At 39.8% G+C, this 20,759-nt stretch overlaps 1 protein-coding gene across 2 annotated transcripts in view; it reads left to right on the top strand.

Moving 5' to 3' along the window:
- The window catches only part of PDGFRL (platelet derived growth factor receptor like), a 53,265-nt gene extending 33,328 nt beyond the window's left edge, over positions 1 to 19,937 (top strand). For both annotated transcript variants that reach the window (XM_034772408.1, XM_034772409.1), the window contains exons 3-6: positions 10,585 to 10,736; positions 13,771 to 14,064; positions 14,542 to 14,681; positions 19,023 to 19,937. In XM_034772408.1, coding sequence (XP_034628299.1) covers positions 10,585 to 10,736; positions 13,771 to 14,064; positions 14,542 to 14,681; positions 19,023 to 19,211 — 775 coding nt within the window. In that variant the 3' untranslated portion in view covers positions 19,212 to 19,937. The remainder of the gene's footprint in view (positions 1 to 10,584; positions 10,737 to 13,770; positions 14,065 to 14,541; positions 14,682 to 19,022) is intronic.
- The last annotated feature ends 822 nt before the right edge of the window (positions 19,938 to 20,759 follow it).

Genomic DNA, 20,759 nt, shown 5'->3' with positions numbered 1-20,759 from the left:
CCCTGCCCTGAGCCCCGTCCTGCTCACCACACCCCTTCCCACACACTGCCCTCCCTCCTGAACCCCAACCCCCTGCCCTGGCCCTGCATACAATTTCCCCACCCTGATGTGACCCTCGGCCCAAAAAATTTGCCCACCCCTGGACTAGATGATCTGGTGGTCCTTTCTGGCCTTAAGCTCTATGTCTCTAAGCTCTTTTCAAAGTTGGGTAAGCATCATTAATTGTTGCTATGTTCTAGATTAGTTAGAGGGGGATTGTCAAAAGCAATCAGAGGAATTAAGCATTCAATTTCCATTGAAAATCAGAGAGAGTTAGGTACCTATTCCCTTTGGAAACTCCCACCCTAAATAGGGTTAGCATATCTCATAAATAAAAAACAGAGGACCCTCCATGGGCCCTGGCCCCACCCATTTCCCCACCCCTAGCCCTGCCCAACTCCGCCCCTTCCCCACCCTAACTCCGCCCCCTCTTCCCTCCCACTCCCACCCAGGGGGAAAGGGCTGCCCCAGTGCTACCGGCTTCAGGGTTTGCCGGGCAGCCCCCAGCCGGCGCTTCCCCAGCGCAGCTGGAGCCCGGGAGGGGAAGCACCCAGCCGGGGGCGCAGAGTCTGGAGGCTGCCCAGCAAACCGTGAAGCCGGTAGCGCTCGGGCTTCAGGCAGCCCCTATGCCTCCGGACCCTGCGCCCCCAGCCGGGCACTTCCCCTCCCGGGCTCCGGCGGCGCAGGGTCCGGAGGCACGGGGGCTGCCCGAAGTCGGTAGCGCTCGGGCAGCCCAGCTCTTAAACAGAGCTGAAGAGTTGGGGAGGAGCAGAGCCGCCATTTTCCCGGACATGTTCGGCTTTTTGGCAATTCCCCCCGGACGGGGGTTTGACTGCCGAAAAGCTGAACATGTCCGGGAAAAAGAGGACGTATGGTAACCCTACCCTAAATGACTTTCCCAAGGTCACCACTGGGAAATACTGCTGATTCTTTTTCTTGTAATTCAAATCACCAGTGTGCCAGAGCAACCCAAACAACCACTATAAACAGAGCTGACAGTGTGACCCTGTCCATGGTAAAACCTAGCTATTTGAAAGAAACCTTTATGTTTTTATTGTCGGAACCTTTTTGACAGGCCTGGAAGAAAAACACAAAGGTAAAATTCAGCCCTGCTTTAAGCAGCCACAAACTCCCCCTAGCTTAACTGGGAGTTGCACCCAGTCATGTTAAATTTCATCCCTACTTCAGCTGCTGTGGAGTTTGAACGCTGGAACTTATTGTATGCACTAAATAGCAAGAGTGGTGTATATTCTTCTCCCAATGTGCTTGCATTAATGTTAGCTATCTGTTTGCACTGAGAGGAGAATGACTGATTGTTTCCTGACTTCTACCTAATCTGCATGCATAAATCTGTGTTGCAGGTGTTTAAAACATTACCCCTGGGGGACTTCTGCACCACTGCATGTGCATGGAGTTTAGATTCCCCCAACCTCTGAATTTCTTTGTGTCCCCACAGAAAATGGTGGGGAAGCAAAGGGAAGTTGCGCTGGGGTGTATGTCTGTGTGTTGGGGATGCCTGTGGTTGTAGTTTGGGGTGGCATGGCCCCCCCACAACAGGCATGTGTGTGTGTGTGTGTGGGGGTTAACAGTCACGTGCTGCTGCCACCCCTCCCCCCCCATTTCTGCCAGCACTGAGCTACCTGCCTGAAGGAGGCTGCTTCTCTCCACACTGGAAGCTACCTCCTGGGTCCTAGTGCCAGTCATGCTCTCCTGTGTACTGAGAGCCTTCCAACTTTCTGTACAACAGTGAATGCCTGCAGTGGGGCATAGTAAAAGGGGTGGGTAGGAAGGAGGGTGGGATAGGGAAGGGCCAGGGGACAGTGGGGAAAGGAAGGGAGATGGGATAGGGAAGAGAAGGGGATAGAAAAATTGGGGTGGGGGAACAGGAGCTCAGCATGTGTTGTTCCCTTAGCAGGAGCAGCAGCAGCTGGGGCTCCCCCTTAAGCAGGCCCATCAAACCCCCATCCTGATGAGCCCCAACCAGCTGCACCTGGACTCCCACCTCACCAAGACCCACTTCCCCAGCACCTGGACCCTGTGCTGAGCCCCCCACACCCAGACCCCCTCCTGCTGAGCACCATCCCACTGGACCCCCCACTGAGCTACCTGCACCCAGATTTCACCACACCTGGTGTGCCTGGCCCAGGGCCCTGGGGTATTTCTGGAGCAGCCCTTGCCCTGTGTCAGGGTCCGGTGCAGCCTCACCACCAAGTCTCTATCCTGGGAGACCATGGCGGGGAGGGAGGAGGGGACCTGCAGGGTGATCTCCATCTCCATGCAGCCAGAGGCTTGTGCTCGCCCCTGCCATGCTGACGGCTCCATATTTATCTACTGACAAATACAATTTGCAGAATTTTAAAATATTGTGCACAGAATTTCTATTTTTTTGGCGCTCAGTTCCCTCAGGAGTAAAACATGCACATGGAAATTTAGAGGCAGGTTTGAAAATTTGGTGTATGATATTCACAGATCACCATACAGTCTGAAACTTTATTTTAATAAGGTGAATTTATAGAATCAGCATAATGAACTAGCTTAGTCACTTTACTTTAAACTGTCCTGACTATTTTGAATAAAAAACATTTAGCTCATTTGGTGTGGAATATAGCAAATATTTGAATCCTGATTGACTTTCACAACTCTAATCCATGCGAGTGAAGACAGCACATAAAGATTGTCCTATGAACTCTGATCAGTTATATATCAGTTGTCATTTATAGTTAGTTTAATAAAAAACCCTATTTATTCCACTGCTGTTTGATAGTAATGTTACAAGTCTCAAAGCTTTAATTATTGTAGATATAATCAGATTTTATGATTACATGTTTAATGTTGGCCATCTCACCAGGAAATTTCCATTGATTACTGGATGGCTTATAGGCAATTAAATAGAACACATTGTATCATGAATTAATTAACATTGACCTTATTTCTTTTGATCAGCTGGGATTTCCAGCTGTATTTGGCAGTCTTCATTAACTGGCTGAGGTAAAGTTCCTCTGGCATAATTGCTTCTCGGTACTGTAAATGTTTAGTATTGACTATCTTACAGTTCATATGTTTATGTAATCACAAACTAATCAGTTTTTCACTACATCTCTAACTCTGCAACAGAAATGTATAGTGTCTGACAATGGCTTAATGCAAAGAATTTAATTCAGGTCTGGTCTATGCTTAAAAATTAGGTCAACCTAGCTATGTTGCTCAGGGCTGTGAAAAATTGTATGTAAGTGTGTGTGTGTATATTTATATATAAAATCACACACAGGAAGGCCTGGTGTGCCATGGGGAGTTTACTTTCAAGCAGAAAAACATATAACTTGACTTTGTGTATATAAGAGGTGTTAGTTCATTGGATGTTAACAGTAACTCTGTATTACTTTTCAATTATGTCACTTAAAATGTTTTTCTTTTCCCACCTTTTGGGAGGTTATCACTGCACTATTGCCAGCCCTAAGCATTAAGAGATAATGAATTGGACCCCATAAAAAATGAGAAAATCACAGTACCTTTGCTGTTAATATCTGCCTGCTTTCTTCATACTTAAGGACTCCTAAGTACAAGTGCAGCTAATGATTGCACCAGACCACAAATAATTAACAAAAATAACTTTTTTGTTTTGATGTCCCACTTTTTCACAAAACACCAGACTTTCAGCAGTGACTAGTGGGGTCTTGAGCAACCAAATAGAATGCAGGGAGGAAACAGGATGCATCCTGCAATTCCTTTACACAGAAATTATCCTCACCTTCCTTATCTGGAATCTCTTGGCAGTATTATGATAAATAGCTTCCTCACAGGGCTGTTATATCATAATTATGTAGAGGGTCACAGCTAGGAACTTGGAGATCTTTACTTTCAGGAAGTGCTTGATGACAGAGAATAGTATAGGAGGAATGAATAAAATCTGAATGTTGCATTCTTAGTGCTCTTTCTGTGCTTGCACACTGAATGTAGTGTCAGCAGTGAGTTGGCCCCTGCAGCAATGTGAAATCAGAACTTAGAAATAAATAAAAAAAAAAAATTCCACCACCACCCAGCAATCACCCCACTAGCCATGGTGGCATAATGAATTCTTGTCCCAGAAAGATGGACATGAAAGGAGCTGTCTTTAGCAATTTGGATATTCTTTGGCTTGTAAGAGGAAAACTATGAAATTGCAACAGGACTAGATAAAAAGAAAAACAAGATAAGAGCAACCACACTATTGGCTGTAACAGGCAAAGACTATCACATGCTCCAGCAGTATTTGTGTGTGGCGGCAGGCCCATGTAAAATGCTAGAACCTCGCCAGAATCTGGAGAAACAGTAGATTAGTGTAGTGTCAGATTTCGCAAAATGACTGTTTTATGTGATTATCAAACCTTAAAAGATTAACTAATTCATGATAGATTAATCATGGGGGCAAAAGATGAAATAGATGTGCAAAGCTAGTGAACATGCTCACATCCAAATTCAGAGCATTGCTGTAGCAGACAGAGATAATTTACCCAGTAACACGCATACAAATTTCTTCAGTAGTAAATGCACAAATATAAAGCAGAGGTGGTCAAACAAAATGCAAAGGACGACTTGTGGGGATACTGTGGAGAAAAACATAATGGAAAATATCCAGCATATGAAGTCATATGCAATAATTGTGGTAAGGGAAAGCATTATGCAAAAGCTTGCAGATAAGAAAAGGAAAAAAAAATGCATGATACTGAGGAAGCAAGAAGTGATTTAGAAGATGTGATTTTGCACATATGACATTAATAATGTGCAAAACAGCAAAAATAAATGCTTTTTAAGTCAGACTAGCACCAGATACAAAAAGACAGGGCATCTGTGCACAAACAGGAAATTGAATGCCAACTTGACAGTGGGGTATCTGTGAATGTTGTAGGCTACAAACATTTCTTCAGCATTATGTAAGAGAAGAAAGCAAAATTGCAAAGCCAAATTAAAATTATATAGTTGCCTAGTGGCTGAAGCACTGGACTGGGCCTCAAGAGATCTGGGTTCTATACCTGAGTCTGCCACATGTCTTTTGGGTGACCTTGGGCAAGGCCCTTCACTTTTCACTGTGCAGTTTCCCTGTCTGTAAAAATGGGCATAATGATATAGATTTCCTTTGTAAAGAGCTTTGAGTTCTACTGATGGAAAAATGCAATATAAGAGCTAGGTATTATTTTATTTATTAATACCACTAGGATAATATAAATACCAAGGGAAAAGTATACAGGCTGAAATTTCATGTAGTACAAACAGCACAGAAGCCACTGCTTAGAGTTGAAACAAATGAATGCATTGACCTAGTGACACTAACGCTGGGGTAAACTATTCATACAATAGACACACAAGTAAAACTTCTGGAGCAAACAATCCCCGGTGATGTTCCTGCAGCAAAGTTGCTTAGAGATTACCAAGTTGTATTTGATGGACTGGCTTGTCTTCCAGGCATGATAAACCTGAAACTGTTTAAAATGGGGAAGATTAGACCCCCAAGAGGAACCATCCCCATATAAGTCAGTGAGTGAATATACAAGTAGACTCAGTCTTTTGCTGTCCTTTGCCACAGTAAAAACAAGTTAAAATACACTCGTTATTTGGATACATCAAACGAATGAACAAACAAAAAATTATAATAAACACTGAGCTCTCCAGTTAGAGAATGCCTAACGGGAAGGATCCACCTGATGCAATGCAATAATGCATCTTGCACTAATACAGATGGTCGGCTAGTTTTAAAGAATTTAGGGTTTTGTCCTACACGGTGTTTGTAAGCTCTTAATGTTCAATTACATCCATGGAAATTGAAGGTACTCAGCACTTCATAAGATAATCCTTTTAGTAAGCCCGATGTCTTTTGGCTCCTCCAATGAGTCTATGCTCAATTAGCTGTCTTTGCTGTCTGTTCAATGTGCAAGCATAAAAGAGAGGGAGAGAGAGCTAAGACAGTGCAATATTCAAATTTTATTTGTTGCTCCACGTATACTGGCCTCTCTCATCAAGCACTTCCTTAAATTAAAGTTACTTAAATTCTTAGACATGACTGTATATAATCCTGCTATAATGCTCCCTCTGGAAAACGATTTATCATAACATCCCCTTTTCACACTTACTTAAGATAGCAAAAGTAGTCATGAATACTGTGACGGGTTCTCCCCGGGGTGCCACCTGAGAGTGGGGTAACACTGAGCCTGCGTGACCCACCAGCCTGGGCACCATTTACACTCTACTGCTGTGACAGGCCCTCAAGCCCCCTCCAGCACACACACAGGTAAGGACACACAGCCGCAGCTACACACAGATGCTGAGATCAGGTCTGCATGGGAAGGTTCAGCTAAGGCACCTCCCAGCTCCTAAGGCGCGCACCCTCCTCTGGAGTATAAACCCAAAATTATACCATCTTGTGCTGCACAGAGAACTGTACAGTGTAAGCTCATGAAATTAACCCCCTCCCTCAGTGTGGGAAGGAATATACACAGCTTTCTGCCCCAAGTAATGATTTTCACACACTGGTTTTAGAGAAAACAAAACAAGTTTATTAACTACAAAAGATAAATGTTAAGTGATTATAATGGATAGCAAACAGATCAAAGCAGATTACCTAGAAAATGAACAAAAATGCAATATAAGCTTAATATACTAAACAGATTGGATATGACTAGCAAATTCTCACCCTAATTGTTGTTTTAGGCAGTTTGCAGAGATTCTTGAGGACAAGCTGCACTTGCTTGCAGCTTCAAACCCCAGGTATACCTTTCACAGGCTAGAAATCCCTTTAGCCTGGGTTCAGCCCTTCTCCCCCAGTTTAGATCTTGTTCTTGAGGTGTTTCCAGCAGTCTTCTTGGGCCAGGAGTCAATGAACTCACCTGCCTTAAATATCTTTTGCCTTAAATGGCTTTTGCATAGGGTGGGAACCCTTTGTCCTCCCCCCTTGGTTCCCATGCCCGATCAGTGGAAAAACACTGGTATTCCAAGATGGAATCCAGTACCAGGTGACTTGGTCACATGCCCTTGTAGGGACACAGCAGCCATGACTCGGAGGCTGTTTGTAGCGTCTTCAGGAAGGCACCCCGGTGGGAGATTAATATCATCTACGACCTATTGTTCTTTCTAATGGTCCTTTCCAGCCAGCCATCTAGACTGATTGCATTCTGCCTAGAGAGCGTTCCCCAGGTGTAAACACATTTGTAATAGATGCATAGATAATATTCCTAACTTGCACTTGGTTCTATTTGTAGTATGGTGTTTTGAGAGACAGTTCTGATATCTATTAGTTGCTTATCGTGTTCCTTCCATATCCTGCTGATCAGATCTCACCGTTTTTCACTCTAGGGGGTACCCAGGGTGGTGAGGTACCATACCACTACCTCTCCTTAGCGTGAAGTAGTCTGTGCCTGCTGTGGATAAGCTCCTTGAAATCATCAGCCTCTGGCAATTCAAGCACCACTTTCCAAACTTCTGGAGGCCTGGATCTCTCTGTATAGGTATCAGTAGGCTCCCCCAATACTTGGAGCATTCTCTGTAGTGTCTAACCCCTGTTCCACTGAGTACTCACCATGCTGTGCCCCAAGGAACAGAAGACACCAGCTTGTAAGGGGTGTTTCAGGACCCCCACAGCACTAAAACTTCTTCTTGTTTTAACTACAAATATATCTATTATCAAAGAATAGAGATTCAAGTGATAGTGAATAAGAATATTGGAACCAAACAGATAAAACTAATTTAGTCTCTAGAAGACCTGTCATGATTTTAACTAACAGGTTAATGTCCTCTCTATAGAAGTTTTATCTCACCCGAAGTTCCTGTCATCATCTTCAACCAGCATTTCTCGTGAAGCAAAATTGCAGTCCTTTTGCATCCTCAGTGAAAGGTGCCTAGGTGTCTTCTCTGACCTCCAAATATAGTCAAGTGAACCTCTGAAGTGCACCCACCAGATAGCGTTCCCTCATTACGCCGCTCCTTTTCTCTTTCTGTTAGATTTTTTTTCTCTGAAGTTCTCACAATTCTTAATTTGCATTCAGTTCAGACTAGTGATAGGTGAACCATTGTGAAGGACACAATACTCAATGTACATGTAATCAGGTAGATGAATAAACATCTTTTGTCTGACAGAAAACCTGTTTCTCACCTTTAGTTGTGCCTTATACCTTGATACAGACGCTAAGAGCATATTTTCAGTGTGTGTGTGTGTGTGTGTACGTACACACACACACACACACACACACACACACTCCTTTGACAGTTGGCAGTCGGAGGGTTCTTGGCACACATCCACATCAAGCATTGCACCGGCTGCTATTAAGGCCTTCCATGGGAGTGTTTTTCTTTTCAAAAATGGCTTATATTTTCTATGCTTTTTGCAGCTTTCTATAATACAGTCTTAGCAATGTTAACTGCTGAATTGGCTTTGTCTGAAGTGACACAGTTTGGGATTCCACACCCGCTGAATTCCTTCACTGCTGTGTACATGATAGGCACCGCAATAGAGTCTGACAGTTCATCTAGTTCCCAATAGTGGTCTACAATAATGAGGTAGTTTTTGTAGTTCCTGGAGAAAAAGTCCATTCCTAATTTTCTTCAAGGTCTGTTGAGGATGATGTGTATTTTCGTTGTCTCTTTTTGCTGCTTGGCCTGCATTGCTCCACATGTATCAAAACAGCTCACCAGGTCTCTGAAATCCTTGGCCATGTTGTCCATTATACAGCATCTCTGGGTGTCTGGATTCAGAGTTCTATCCAGAATGGCTCTGATGTATTCTTGAAAGAGTTTCTTTGTTCTGTGTGATCTAAGTATTAGGATTTGACTTTCTTTATATAGGAAGCTGTCTTGGATGCTCATTTGATCACAATAGTTCCAGTATTTTTGAGAAGAAGATAGATCATCTCCTCTGGTGTTTGGCCATCCTGACAGAACAATGGACATGAGCACTTGTAAACCTTTGTCTTGTGTAGTTTGGTTTGTTCAGACTCTGTCCATCTCCTGCCTTGAAACTGACACAGAAAGCATCAACCAAGTCAGTTATGTTTTTCTGTGTTTCTATTAGATTATCTCATTCTTGTTCAGTGGCCATATTTTCATGCTGCAAGACTGCTCTAGATAAGAATTCAGCTTTGCAAATCCTTTCTTGTAGTATACATCTAAGCTGTTGGGTTCTGTAGACTTTCAGAAGTATTTGCTGAAGCTGTTTTGGGATCACCAGCAGTAGCTTTTTAAAAATGCTGTCTAGTGATTTATGGTCATTTTCTACTCCAATGGTGTCCAAACATTGAACATACTGGATGAAATTTTCATGTGCAAACTATTGCAAGACATTCCTTTTCCACTTGAGCATGTCTTTGTTCCATTGGTGGTAGTAAGCTTGATGCAAAGGTGTCACTTTTGTCAGTTTTGTAGGAGTGATGCCCCATGCACTGTCTCACTGGCATCACATTGTATGGCTGTCTCTCTGTTCACTTAGCGGTATTTCAGGATGGGATAGTCAGTCTCTAACTCCTTAGTACATGTGATGGCTGCATCATGTTGAAGTAACCATGTCTAGGCTGCATCTTTGTCTAGTAGTCACCACAGGAGTTCGCAAACACCTGAGATTCTTGGAAGAAATTTTGTCAGATAGCTTACAAATCCTAATAGTTTCTGAACTGATTATATCTTCAGGTATAGGCATCTGCTGCGTTAGGGGGCCAGGGTTGTAGCCCTTGGGAGTTCAGCAAGTGTCCCATGTCTGGTACTGCAGTCAATCACAATGCGTCTTATTTTTATTTCATTTTAGATTTACACCTCTACCTCGATATAACGCTGTCCTCGGGAGCCAAAAAATCTTACCGCGTTATAGGTGAAACCACGTTATATTGAACTTGCTATAATCCACTGGAGTGCGCAACCTCCCCCCACCCTCCCCCCCGGAGCACTGCTTTACTGCATTATATCCAAATTCATGTTATATCGGGTCGCGTTATATCGAGGTAGAGGTGTATTTGCCTGGCTTTTTCTAGTAGACAGATGAGGTTATGCTTATGATTATGGTCTGCCACAGCCTCTGCCATGTGTCCCAGCATCCATATACCAGAATGTCATCAGATACCACTCTGATCCCTCCTAGTCCTGTTAGTATATCTTGCTGGCAGTGTTGATATTCTTTTGCTTCAGGTTTGATCCCAAATGGCATTCTCAAATGTCTGTTTTTGTTTCCCTTCCTTCTTTTTCCCACTCCTTTACTTACTTCCCCATTCCTCACCTCCCTCTAACCTTAACTTAAAACTAAAACCAACAACAGTAATAATACATATAACAAACAAAGCTTTGCCAGTTCTTCGCCCTGTGTTTGCACTTACATGTTATACCCTCATCCTCCACCCTTGAATTCAGTGGGACTACTCACTTTTTACAAGTATTTGCAGGATCAGGGGTTTATGATGCCACAGTTAGGGGAAGGATGCAGTAAATAGCCAGTTACAGAATGAAAGAGAAAAAAAAAAACAAATAGAAATAAAGTGAGAAAATGTACAAAGAAATGTGTATGTGCTTGGCTGTGTTTTATGTCTCTATTCTCCCTAGCATTAAGCAGCTTGACAGATATGGTCAGCTGATCCTTGCAAATTCTACTGCAGTAGACACTGGTGAATATAGCTGCTGGCTTCTTCTGTGCAATGGCTCTAGCTGCAAGAAGGATGAGTCTAAAACAGGCTCAACATACATCTTTTTCACAGGTAATGGATTCATTGGGTTTATAAACTGAATTGCCTGGATTGTCTGTCCATAGGGCAGGATTAGCATATTCATTTCCATTTTCCTATCCATATCCATTTCATGATCTGTATCCAGACATTGTTCCCTAGTGGTTTCCAAGGGATACATTACTGGTGGAGTGAGCAGGAAATTAAGCAAATAATTAACAATAATGTGATTTATGTGTCTACTTCCCTGTGCTTTAAATATATACCCAAAACCATGTCTAGGGAAGCAGAAAGTGGATAGTTTGTGAAAATCAGATACAATATTCTAATGTTAGAATCTGCAATAAAACTTAAACAATGCAGGAGTCCATCCCTCTTGTTTTATTTCCTTCTGAAAAAAACATCTGTGGGAGAAAATAAAGTAACATGTTAAGATGCATCTTCTCATGACATTCTAATGCAAATACACTTTACCCCCATGCATATTATATTCCCAGGGTGGAATCCTGGCCCCATTGAAGTCAGGATTTCATGCAAGTTTTTTGCATCTCACACATTAGCCTTACAAGATGCAGAGCCGCTACTGTAAATATATGTACTAGCCCACAAAGCTTGAAGTTGATCGCTGCCCTAGTCCTTAGATATTTATAGTTTTTATTAGGGCTGTTGATTAATTGCAGTTAACTCATGTGATTAACTCAAAAAAACTAATCGTGATTAAAAAAAATTAATAGCAATTAATCGGCGTTTTACTGGCACTGTTAAACAATAGAATACCAATTGAAATGTATTCAATATTTTGGATGTTTTTCTACATTGTCACATATATTGTATTCTGTGTTGTAATTGAAATCAAAGTGTATATTATTTTTTATTACAAATATTTGCATTGTAAAAATGATAAACAAAAGAAATAGTATTTTTCAATTCACCTCATACAAGTACTGCAATCTCTTTGTCGTGAAAGTGTAAGTTACAAATGTAGATTTTTGTTGTTGTTACATAACTGCACTCAAAAACAAAACAATGTAAAACTTCAGAGCCTAGAAGTCCACTCAATCCTATTTCTTTTTCAGCCAATTACTAAGACAAACAAGTTTGTTTACATTTACAAGAGATAATACTGCCCGCTTCTTATTTAAAATGTCTCAAAGTGAGGACAGGCATTTGCATTGCACTTTTGTAGCTGGTATTGCAAGGTATTTACATGCCATATATGCTAAACATTGGTTTGCCTCTTCATGCTTCGGCCACCATTCCAGAGAACATGCTGCCATGCTGTTGACACTTAAAAAAATAATTCGTTAATTAAATTTGTGACTGAACTCCTTGGGGAAAAATTGTATGTCCCCTGCTCTGTTTTACCTGCATTCTGCCATATATTTTATGTTATAGCAGTGCCCCAGCACATGTTCATTCTAAGAACACTTTCACTGGAGATTTGACAAAACTCAAAGAAGGTACCAATGTGAGATTTCTAAAGATAGATGCAGCACTCGACCCAAGGTTTAAGAATCTCAAGTGACGTCCAAAATCTGAGAGGGATGTGGTATGGAGCATGCTTTCAGAAGTCTTAAAAGAGCATCACCCCAATGCAGAAACTACAGAACCTGAACCACTAAAAAAGAAAATCTATCTTCTGCTGGTGGCATCTGACTCAGATAATGAAAATGAACATGTGTCTGTCCTCACTGCTTTGGATTGTTATTGAGCAGAACCCGTCATCAGCATGGATGCATGTCCCCTGGAATGGGGGAATACAGTGCAAATACTTGTAATAAATAAATAAATAAATAAATATAAAGTGAGCACTGTACACTTTTTGTATTCTGTGTTGTAATTGAAATTAATATATTTGAAAATGTAGAAAACATCCAAAATATTTAAATAAATGGTATTCTATTTTAACAGTGCGATTAATTGCGATTATTTTTTTTAATCGCTTGACAGCCCTAGTTTTTATGCAAGTCAAATAACAATCTAGTGTTATTACCTAGTACACTATTGGTGATTAAAGCAAATGGTTAATTTGTTCTTCTAATGGAAAACATTAGGAATGATAAAAACAAACTTTGCAGCCTGATTAGAGCTAAACCGTTTTTGGCTGGCAAATGCTTCAGTGTTACAGCATAAGATGACTAAGATAAGATTGTTTGTAATAAGGTTCAGAAATAAGTTGGAGCCATGGGATTGTATGGAAGCCATTTATCGAAACAACCTTGGAACACTGACTTCTCTTTCTTTTCAAAAGGTTAGAATAATCAGATAAGCCACCTTAAAACATACAGTGTTCAGGCTGGAAATATTAAGGCGTTTAAAAATTGCATTTATAAGCAATATGTCTACATATTAGAATATTGCTTGTTTTTGTTGACCTAACAGCACTAAAATGTTTGAATTGTTTAGTTACTTAATTGTTTTTAAACTCTATGTATTTCACAGTCTGTATCTACAATCTTAAGTATTTCCAAGGGACCTTCCAGCTGGTACCCAAGCACAATACAAAATCAAATACTGTCAGAGGCCATAATAAAACTCCTGGTGTTTTTCTACTTTCCCCTTTGAAAAAGGGTGGATGAATTTAAGTAGAGCCAGATAACTCATTAGGACTTTTTTGTGAAAGTCTGCATTGTTTCAAAAGCTGATCCCAAAATTGGTGGTGGTCTTTATTTTTATTTTTAATTTTTTAAGATACAATCCCTCTCCCCAGTTTATGAAACAGGCAAAGAAGGCTACATTTATGTTTTTAAACTTAATGATTAAAGCCAAACTGAATATTAGTTTGTCCAAGTCAGACATGTTTTTACTTTCTTAAAAAACTAGTCCATGGGACAGATTTAATTAATTGTAAAGAATGTTAAAATGATTGTTGCCAGATACTGTGGACACAGAAATAAATTACTGCTAATGCAAAATCTGAATTTAATCATCATTAGTAAATTTCTCCTCCCTTACATTCATTTTTTATATATTAGAAGACCATTTACATTTATATTTATTTATTTTTTTAAATAAAATTTATAGACATCTTTAGCTAAATATTATATTGCATTACCTTCTTATATAGATAAAGGGGAGCTCTTTGTACCTACTTCCAGTTATTTCGAGATTGTCTACCTGAACCCAGATAAACCAGCAGTAATCCCTTGCAGAGTGACCATCCCATCAGCAAAAGTAACTCTGCACAGGGAGTTTCCAGCAGAAGAAATCAAAACAGATGGAACTAATATTATCTATGATGTGAAGAAGGGTTTTATTTATCAACACCCCACCTCTGACCACAAAGGAGTGGTCTATTGTAGAGCAGAATCACGGGGAGCACCTCAGATTTCTATCAAGTATCAGTTACTGTATGTGGAAGGTAAGATGAATGATTTCCATAGATTTGCGTTCAAGCCCATTTCTCTTGCTGGAGTTGCTTATGGGGCAAGACTTCAAATATGAATTTGAAAAAACAAACAGACCCTAATTGTAATTATGGAATTTTGCAAATTCAGTCTGATTTTTTAAAATAAAAATGTACTTTTCAAATTAAATCCGTTTGTAGAACATCTTGCCAGAATTTATGCTAATATAGGAAAGCATAAGGCTTATACTATTAAGTTAAAAACTAGGTGCACACTGGTAAACCATTTTATTATGGCTGGATAGGAACCTGTGGTGCATAATAAATTCAAACAGCAATTGGAGCTAAAGAGAATAATGGAGAATGGGAAAGAGCCCAGATAAATCAAAGCAAAATTTGCCCACAGATAGTTTTTGTTTTTGTTTTTTTGTTAAAGTTTGTATTGATTTTTGGACATTTATTTCCTGCCTCCCACCCACATCTTTCATTCAGTTCCTAGTGGTCCACCATCAACAACAATTGTGGCATCATCCAACAAAGCAGAAGGTGGTGACAATGTTAATGTTCTTTGTATAGTCCTTGGGGAGCCAGACGTAGAAGTAGAATTCAATTGGAAGTACCCAGGGGAAGAGGTAAGACACACAATTCTAACTTGGAGGTGCATTTTTTCTTAATAAGAGTAAACTCTCACAATACAACATTTTAAATACCAGTCAGTATTTTCTAGCTGAGTAAGGCAAGGTGGATCAGAGTGCATTGTCCGGCTCTCTGGTAGCAAGGTCACATCAGGAGGAAGCAACACACTATCTGGTTGATTTTTCAGCCCATTTTCCTCACTGAAGGCCTGAAGTTACTTGTAAAAATGCTCTCTAACCTGAGAGCTGTATCTGGGCTAGCAAAAACAAGCTGGGTGAGGTATGATGGGAAACAGTGAATGCTTACCAGGCCACCAGCTTCTCTCAGACAAGAAGTGATTCATCCCTGGCTTAAGAAATTCTCTTGATGATGACAGTCATCATTCTCCTTTGGGGAAAAATTAAGATATGGTGAAGCATAGTTGTATCGAGAGCTCTTTGCTATTCTTGGTCTGTTGTATTGGACTATATTAAATGCTTCTATGAGGGGCTACCATTGAAGGGCCATTTGGAAACTTTTGTGCCGTTGGGGGTGGTGGTGGTGGTGGTTCTCTCGTGGAGCCTATTACATGTTTGTGCCGTTTACTGCGAGGTTCCATTCAACAAACTTACTCTGATCTCTGTAGTCCTAGCATTGGAGGCTATTTATGTTATCAGTAAGTTCTCTTCCCCTTCTGAGAGTTGACAATAGCTTTACACTTGCAAACCTGCCTTTGGTTTGAACTTCAGGTTGCAGGATGTTCTGGCAATAATTTCTTCCACTGATCCCACCACGCTGGCCATGAGGTCAAGGAGTTAAATGCAGTTGGTACATAATTGTAAATAATACTGATGCATGATCAGTATGTGATGAATTTAAGCTTCTATAAGGAAAAATAAAAGTTCTCCAAAGAAAACATCCTAAATATAAGCAGCTTCAGTGCTAGACATAGTTTGCAGATTGACAAATACATGAATTTATCACTCTTGCTGTATATGGACAGTCGTGGTCAGCATGCATCCATGTATATACTGCAACAAACAATTTTGCTTACAGCAGTTATACCTGGAGCTGGAAGGGAACAATCCTGTTGTCAGTTTTCTGCCCAAGCAGAATTAATATTATGGATGTGTCTCAGTAGCTCTTATGATTTAGGTTGCATTGAGTTTTACACTTATAACTTTAAAGTGCCACCAGACTCCTTGTTGTTTTTGTAGATACAGACTAACACGGCTACCCCCTGACACTTATAATAGCGTTAACAATGTATCATATTGTCTTAGTCAAACATTTAGTAACTTTTGGCAAAGGAAATATTAAGTGCAACCATTCTGAATTGTTTTCCTTGTGTTCTTTCTTTCTTCATTTGAGAATCCGTGTCCCTACAACCTCCAATGTTTTCAGGGCTAGTGCAGTTAATTTTCTAGTTTAACAGTGTTCTTCCCATTATTTGATATACCCTGTGTTTTCTGCAAGAAAAAGCCACCAGAACTGTTGAGTTCCATCAGTTCTCTCTTCCTACCAGCCTGCCCCAGTTTCTGCAAAGTACAGAGGCTATTAAGAGAGAGGGCATATTGGACTCAGATCAAGGGAGTTGAGAGAGATTGTGAGGCCACAGAAAAGAAGTGGGGCTCAACCCTGCTTCTCAGAGTTCTCATTTCTTCCACCTTCTTTCCATCTCCATGACTGCTGCTCATGCATCTTTTATAAATAGGTACTGATTTATATTGACCATTATACAAAGTTGAATGGGGAGAAAGGACAGAATGTGGAGGGAGCAGGTGACTGGGGGGGGAAGATGTGAAGGAACAGGGCTGGCTAGGGAAGGGTACTGAGAGGATAATATCAACATTGATAGCTGTCCAGATTGAGAAATAGCTAATAAAATATGTAACTGGAAAAGTCTTCCAAATTAAAACTTGATTGGATTTGAGTTAATGTTGCTCTAGTACAAATCCAACAACCAAAGCATGTGAATGATAGCTGGCTTATCTGGTGTTTTCCTTGATTTTTTTTCTAATTGTATTTGTGGAATTTGCACTTGGGCAATCTTAAATGCTCATCAACACTTAACACTTCTATCAGTTTATATTTCTCAGGGATGTAATATTTTTGCTGACAAGTGAGTAGGAGGTAGTTCTTAATTAAGAGACTCTCAAGTAAGCTTGGAAGCATTAGATTTTTATCAGTAAATGTCAGTAAACACTGAGTTCACCATTCACACAAACTGACAAAAATATTTCCATCAATAATAATTAAAATTTCCAGATAGGAAAAGTAAGAAATGCTGCTTGAGAACTGATTTAAGGAATTTTACTTTGTATATTTTGACATGTGATGTTGACAGTTTGGGTGTTGTTGGTTATAGAGCTTTTAACTCTTCCAATCTCAATACCTACTGTCATTAAATGTTTGATCCCCTCACTGACTGACTCCATAAATTCCCACAACTGTGGAAATTTAAAATTGATAAAAACTAAAAAAAAAAAATGCTTAAAAATAAACATTGCTAGTATCTGCTGAAATTATTAAAAAAATCAAATTCTGCCAAGCCTACTTACAGTATTTTCCAGCTGAGATTATTCATTTTGCAAAGTTATTGCTGATGTAAGAATCTGCCAGTTAGTAGTTAACAGGTGACGTGCTGGCTCTTAAACTAATAATTAATGACTGGCTTGATTAACTTGTTGCGAATAGCCTGGATAAGTGACTAGAGTAGACAACTTCTTAGACACTGGCTCATTTTCCTGGGCATAAGTGCAGATTGGACTCTCTTTGGATAATGTACTGGTTGTTGCACTCCATGACAGTTGCCTTTTTGCAATTTTTCTGCTATTAAACTAAGCTGAAGGTGAATATGATGTCCCAAGGTCCTGTATAAATAATCTTGGCATTTGTAAATGGCTACTAAATTAACACTAGAAAGAGAGACTGTCTATTTTTAATCTATGTGACATGTCTTACTTTCCTTCCAAAGGTGCCTCACTCTTATGGAAGAGAGAAGCATACAGTTTAAACATGTTTGGGTTTAATTTTCATTTTCTTTACTTTTTGGCGTAAACATACTGTAGAGCTTGAAAATACTTTCATTTCCTACCAGGTTCATCCTGGTTGCTAATGAAGCACAAGCCAGCATGGTTAAAGTTTTGTTTTCCAGCACTGTGGATGCAAACAGAAAAAGCTGTTGCCTTATAGACATTTACATTGTAATCCGACAGCAGGATATCTCTGCGTTGGGGGAAAAAAAAAAACAACCCACATAATTTGCTACCAGAAACTTGTATTTTCAGTTCTTTACATCAATTTCTGCACATAAACATTTGGGTCAATTTCTGCCATGTCTATAACCTCATTGGATGGTGGGGGTAGGAGTGAGTCAGGGAACACTGGCCTACAGAAAATATCCTTTAACATTTTGATTTTTCAAGATAGAATTTCCCCCATCAAATCAGCCAAATGGCTTTCCAACTCTCAGCTGTCTGTTCCCATGTATCTAAACATCCTTGCTTGCATTTTAGCTTGAATATATCAGAAACAGCTTAATGGAGGGCAACACAATAACTCTTTTTGATAGTATAATACCGTGCTGTCTAGAAAGTTCTCAATGAATACTGTTTCAGCTGTAAAATTAACACAAGGGTCCTCTCTACACTGCAAAAATGGTGGCAGTCTAACTATACTGTAACAGTTTTATCCTGTTTGGATAGAAAAAATCCACACCCACATTAGGGAACCAAGCTTTCACCCTAGTAGATACCAAGTCTAAAACATGATTCTCTAAGATAGGTATCATATCTGTTCACACAGGCATGGAAAAAGCATTAACATAAGTGGGCCACAACCATGATCTGACTGATATAAATGTGGCTATTTTCATAGTTTAGATAGGGCCAAAGTTGTAAATGTACTGGATCATCCAAATAGTCCAAACCTGTGTACCAGGGAATGAAAGTCTTCCTATCCTTATCTAGCACAAGAGGGTACAAGTGGCTATGTTAACCCTTAAAATGAAGACATGAATGCAGAGGGAGAACATGCAGTTTGGTTGTGGCTTCAAGAGGGGACAAGATTAAACTCAAAGTGAATTTAAAACAGGAATTTCTAAATGGAAACGCTAAGATGAATACAACGGTAGTGATCAACCGTGCCCATAGCTTTTATTGTAGGAAAATTGCTGTAATGACTGCCAAACACCCTCAGGTTCCTCACTTAATTAATCTGACTTTCAGACTAGACTCTTATGTCTGAGCATTTGTTTTGGGTTTTGAAATGAAATACTGTTAACAATACGACTGTCACTAAATAGTATCTGCAGAATTATACATCATCATTTCCTTATGTGGGTGTTTTTAAAACAGTATGAAAGGCCTGTGATTATCCAAGATTCTTGGAGGCTGATCAACAGAGGAATTGGGCATACCACAAGAATCTCCAAGAGTGTTATTGCCATTGAAGATTTCGAAACCATTGATGCTGGCAACTATATTTGTACAGCTCAGAACCTACGAGGACAAACCACAGTAGCCACCCGTGTTGACCTGACCTGATATGTGGAGTCTGTGGACACAGAATGAACAAACAGTATGTTATTGGACACATTAACCCTTTAGTTTCTTTTTATTAATTCTGAGATGGAGGTTTCTGTTAATATCTCTCTCCTCATGTCCTTACATTCCACTTCCATTACAGAGCAGTGGTCCAGAGCAGAGATCCTAATGCTTACCAATACTCAGGAGAATTGGATTGAAACCATATATTAAACCTTTGTAGCCTGATTATGCATGTGGCTCCCAAGTGCTCCTAATACAGTGATAAATCTTTGTCAGGGAGAGTCTATATACAAATAACTTTTATGTTAGGTAAATATAACTACCTGTAAAAATGTTGCTTGTGCGTTATTTTCATGAATGCTGAGAGGAGGATATAACAACTTTTTAAGTAGACCCACCAGCATAGATATATTTTCTTCTTTGTCATGGTGGTGATTTTAACACATTGTACATGTAAAAAATATTAAAACTTAGTCATGATTCACTTGTTATAGAAAATTAGTCAACAGCAATTACTCTTCTCTGGTTTAGTAGACGTGGATTAAATTTCTTTACTGAATAGTGACAAAATTGTATAAGTGTGTGGTTTTACTGTTTACTCTCATACCTGAGAGATGGTTTGGATTGAGTACATGCTAACTTTAAATTGTGGTAGCACTGAACGTTTTTTAAAGGGAGGTACCTTAAAAAAATTATAATTAAAAGGTAAAATATTTTGCATTTTTGTCTTAGAATATTTCCTGTTGTATATCTTGCTCTAGCCCCAATGTAGTTAATTTTAAAATGCCCACCCTCTTTAGTATGGGAATTTAACTATTGCTATATAGTAGAGATATGACTTGGCATTTATAAGCAATCTTTCACAGGAGAGTATAAGCAGAACACATTGATTTACAGTACTGATTGAGAAAAGATCCTGTATCAGCCAGGTTGGTAACTACCTTTACTGAATTAAGTGAATTTACTCCAATCTTAGTATAAATGAAACATCTGAATCAAAAATGTAAACAATCTGTAGACCTAGGTAATTTAGTAGAGAGAGAAGCTGCTAAGCTTCTCACTATGGAATGAGTTGCCAAAAAGCAGGCTGTGTAATAGAATAGAAAAAAGAAACAGCCAAAGTTAGGTTATCCCATCATAATCAACACTGATGGTTATGATGTTGTTCAAAAGTGACATTTCAATAGCTGGTGCCTTCCTTGGAGCCCACACAGACTGATATAAAGCTATAAACCAGCAACACAAGAACCACCCAGTAACATAACTGATTACAGTTGATCAGGATTAACCAAGAGTTGTATTAAACAACCAACATTTACATCAGCAAGAATATAATTGTTTGTACAGTGGAAAAGCCCACCCCTTAACGAGGAATAAAATTCATCACTCTAGGATAATTAACAACAAATTAAGTCAGAGGGAAGGATAGGACATTTCAGTTAAGCAGTAGTGCTTTGCTTTTTTCAATCAGTGAATGGCAGGAAGGAAACCCTCAACTGCCTGAGGAAGAAGAGCTCTATGTAAGCTCCAAAGCGTGTCTCTTTC

This window comes from Trachemys scripta, chromosome 5, assembly GCF_013100865.1.
Source record: "Trachemys scripta elegans isolate TJP31775 chromosome 5, CAS_Tse_1.0, whole genome shotgun sequence".
Lineage (NCBI taxonomy): Eukaryota > Metazoa > Chordata > Testudines > Emydidae > Trachemys > Trachemys scripta.
Note: the sequence above shows the minus strand (reverse complement) of the source record. Positions and strands in the feature narration are given on the sequence as shown.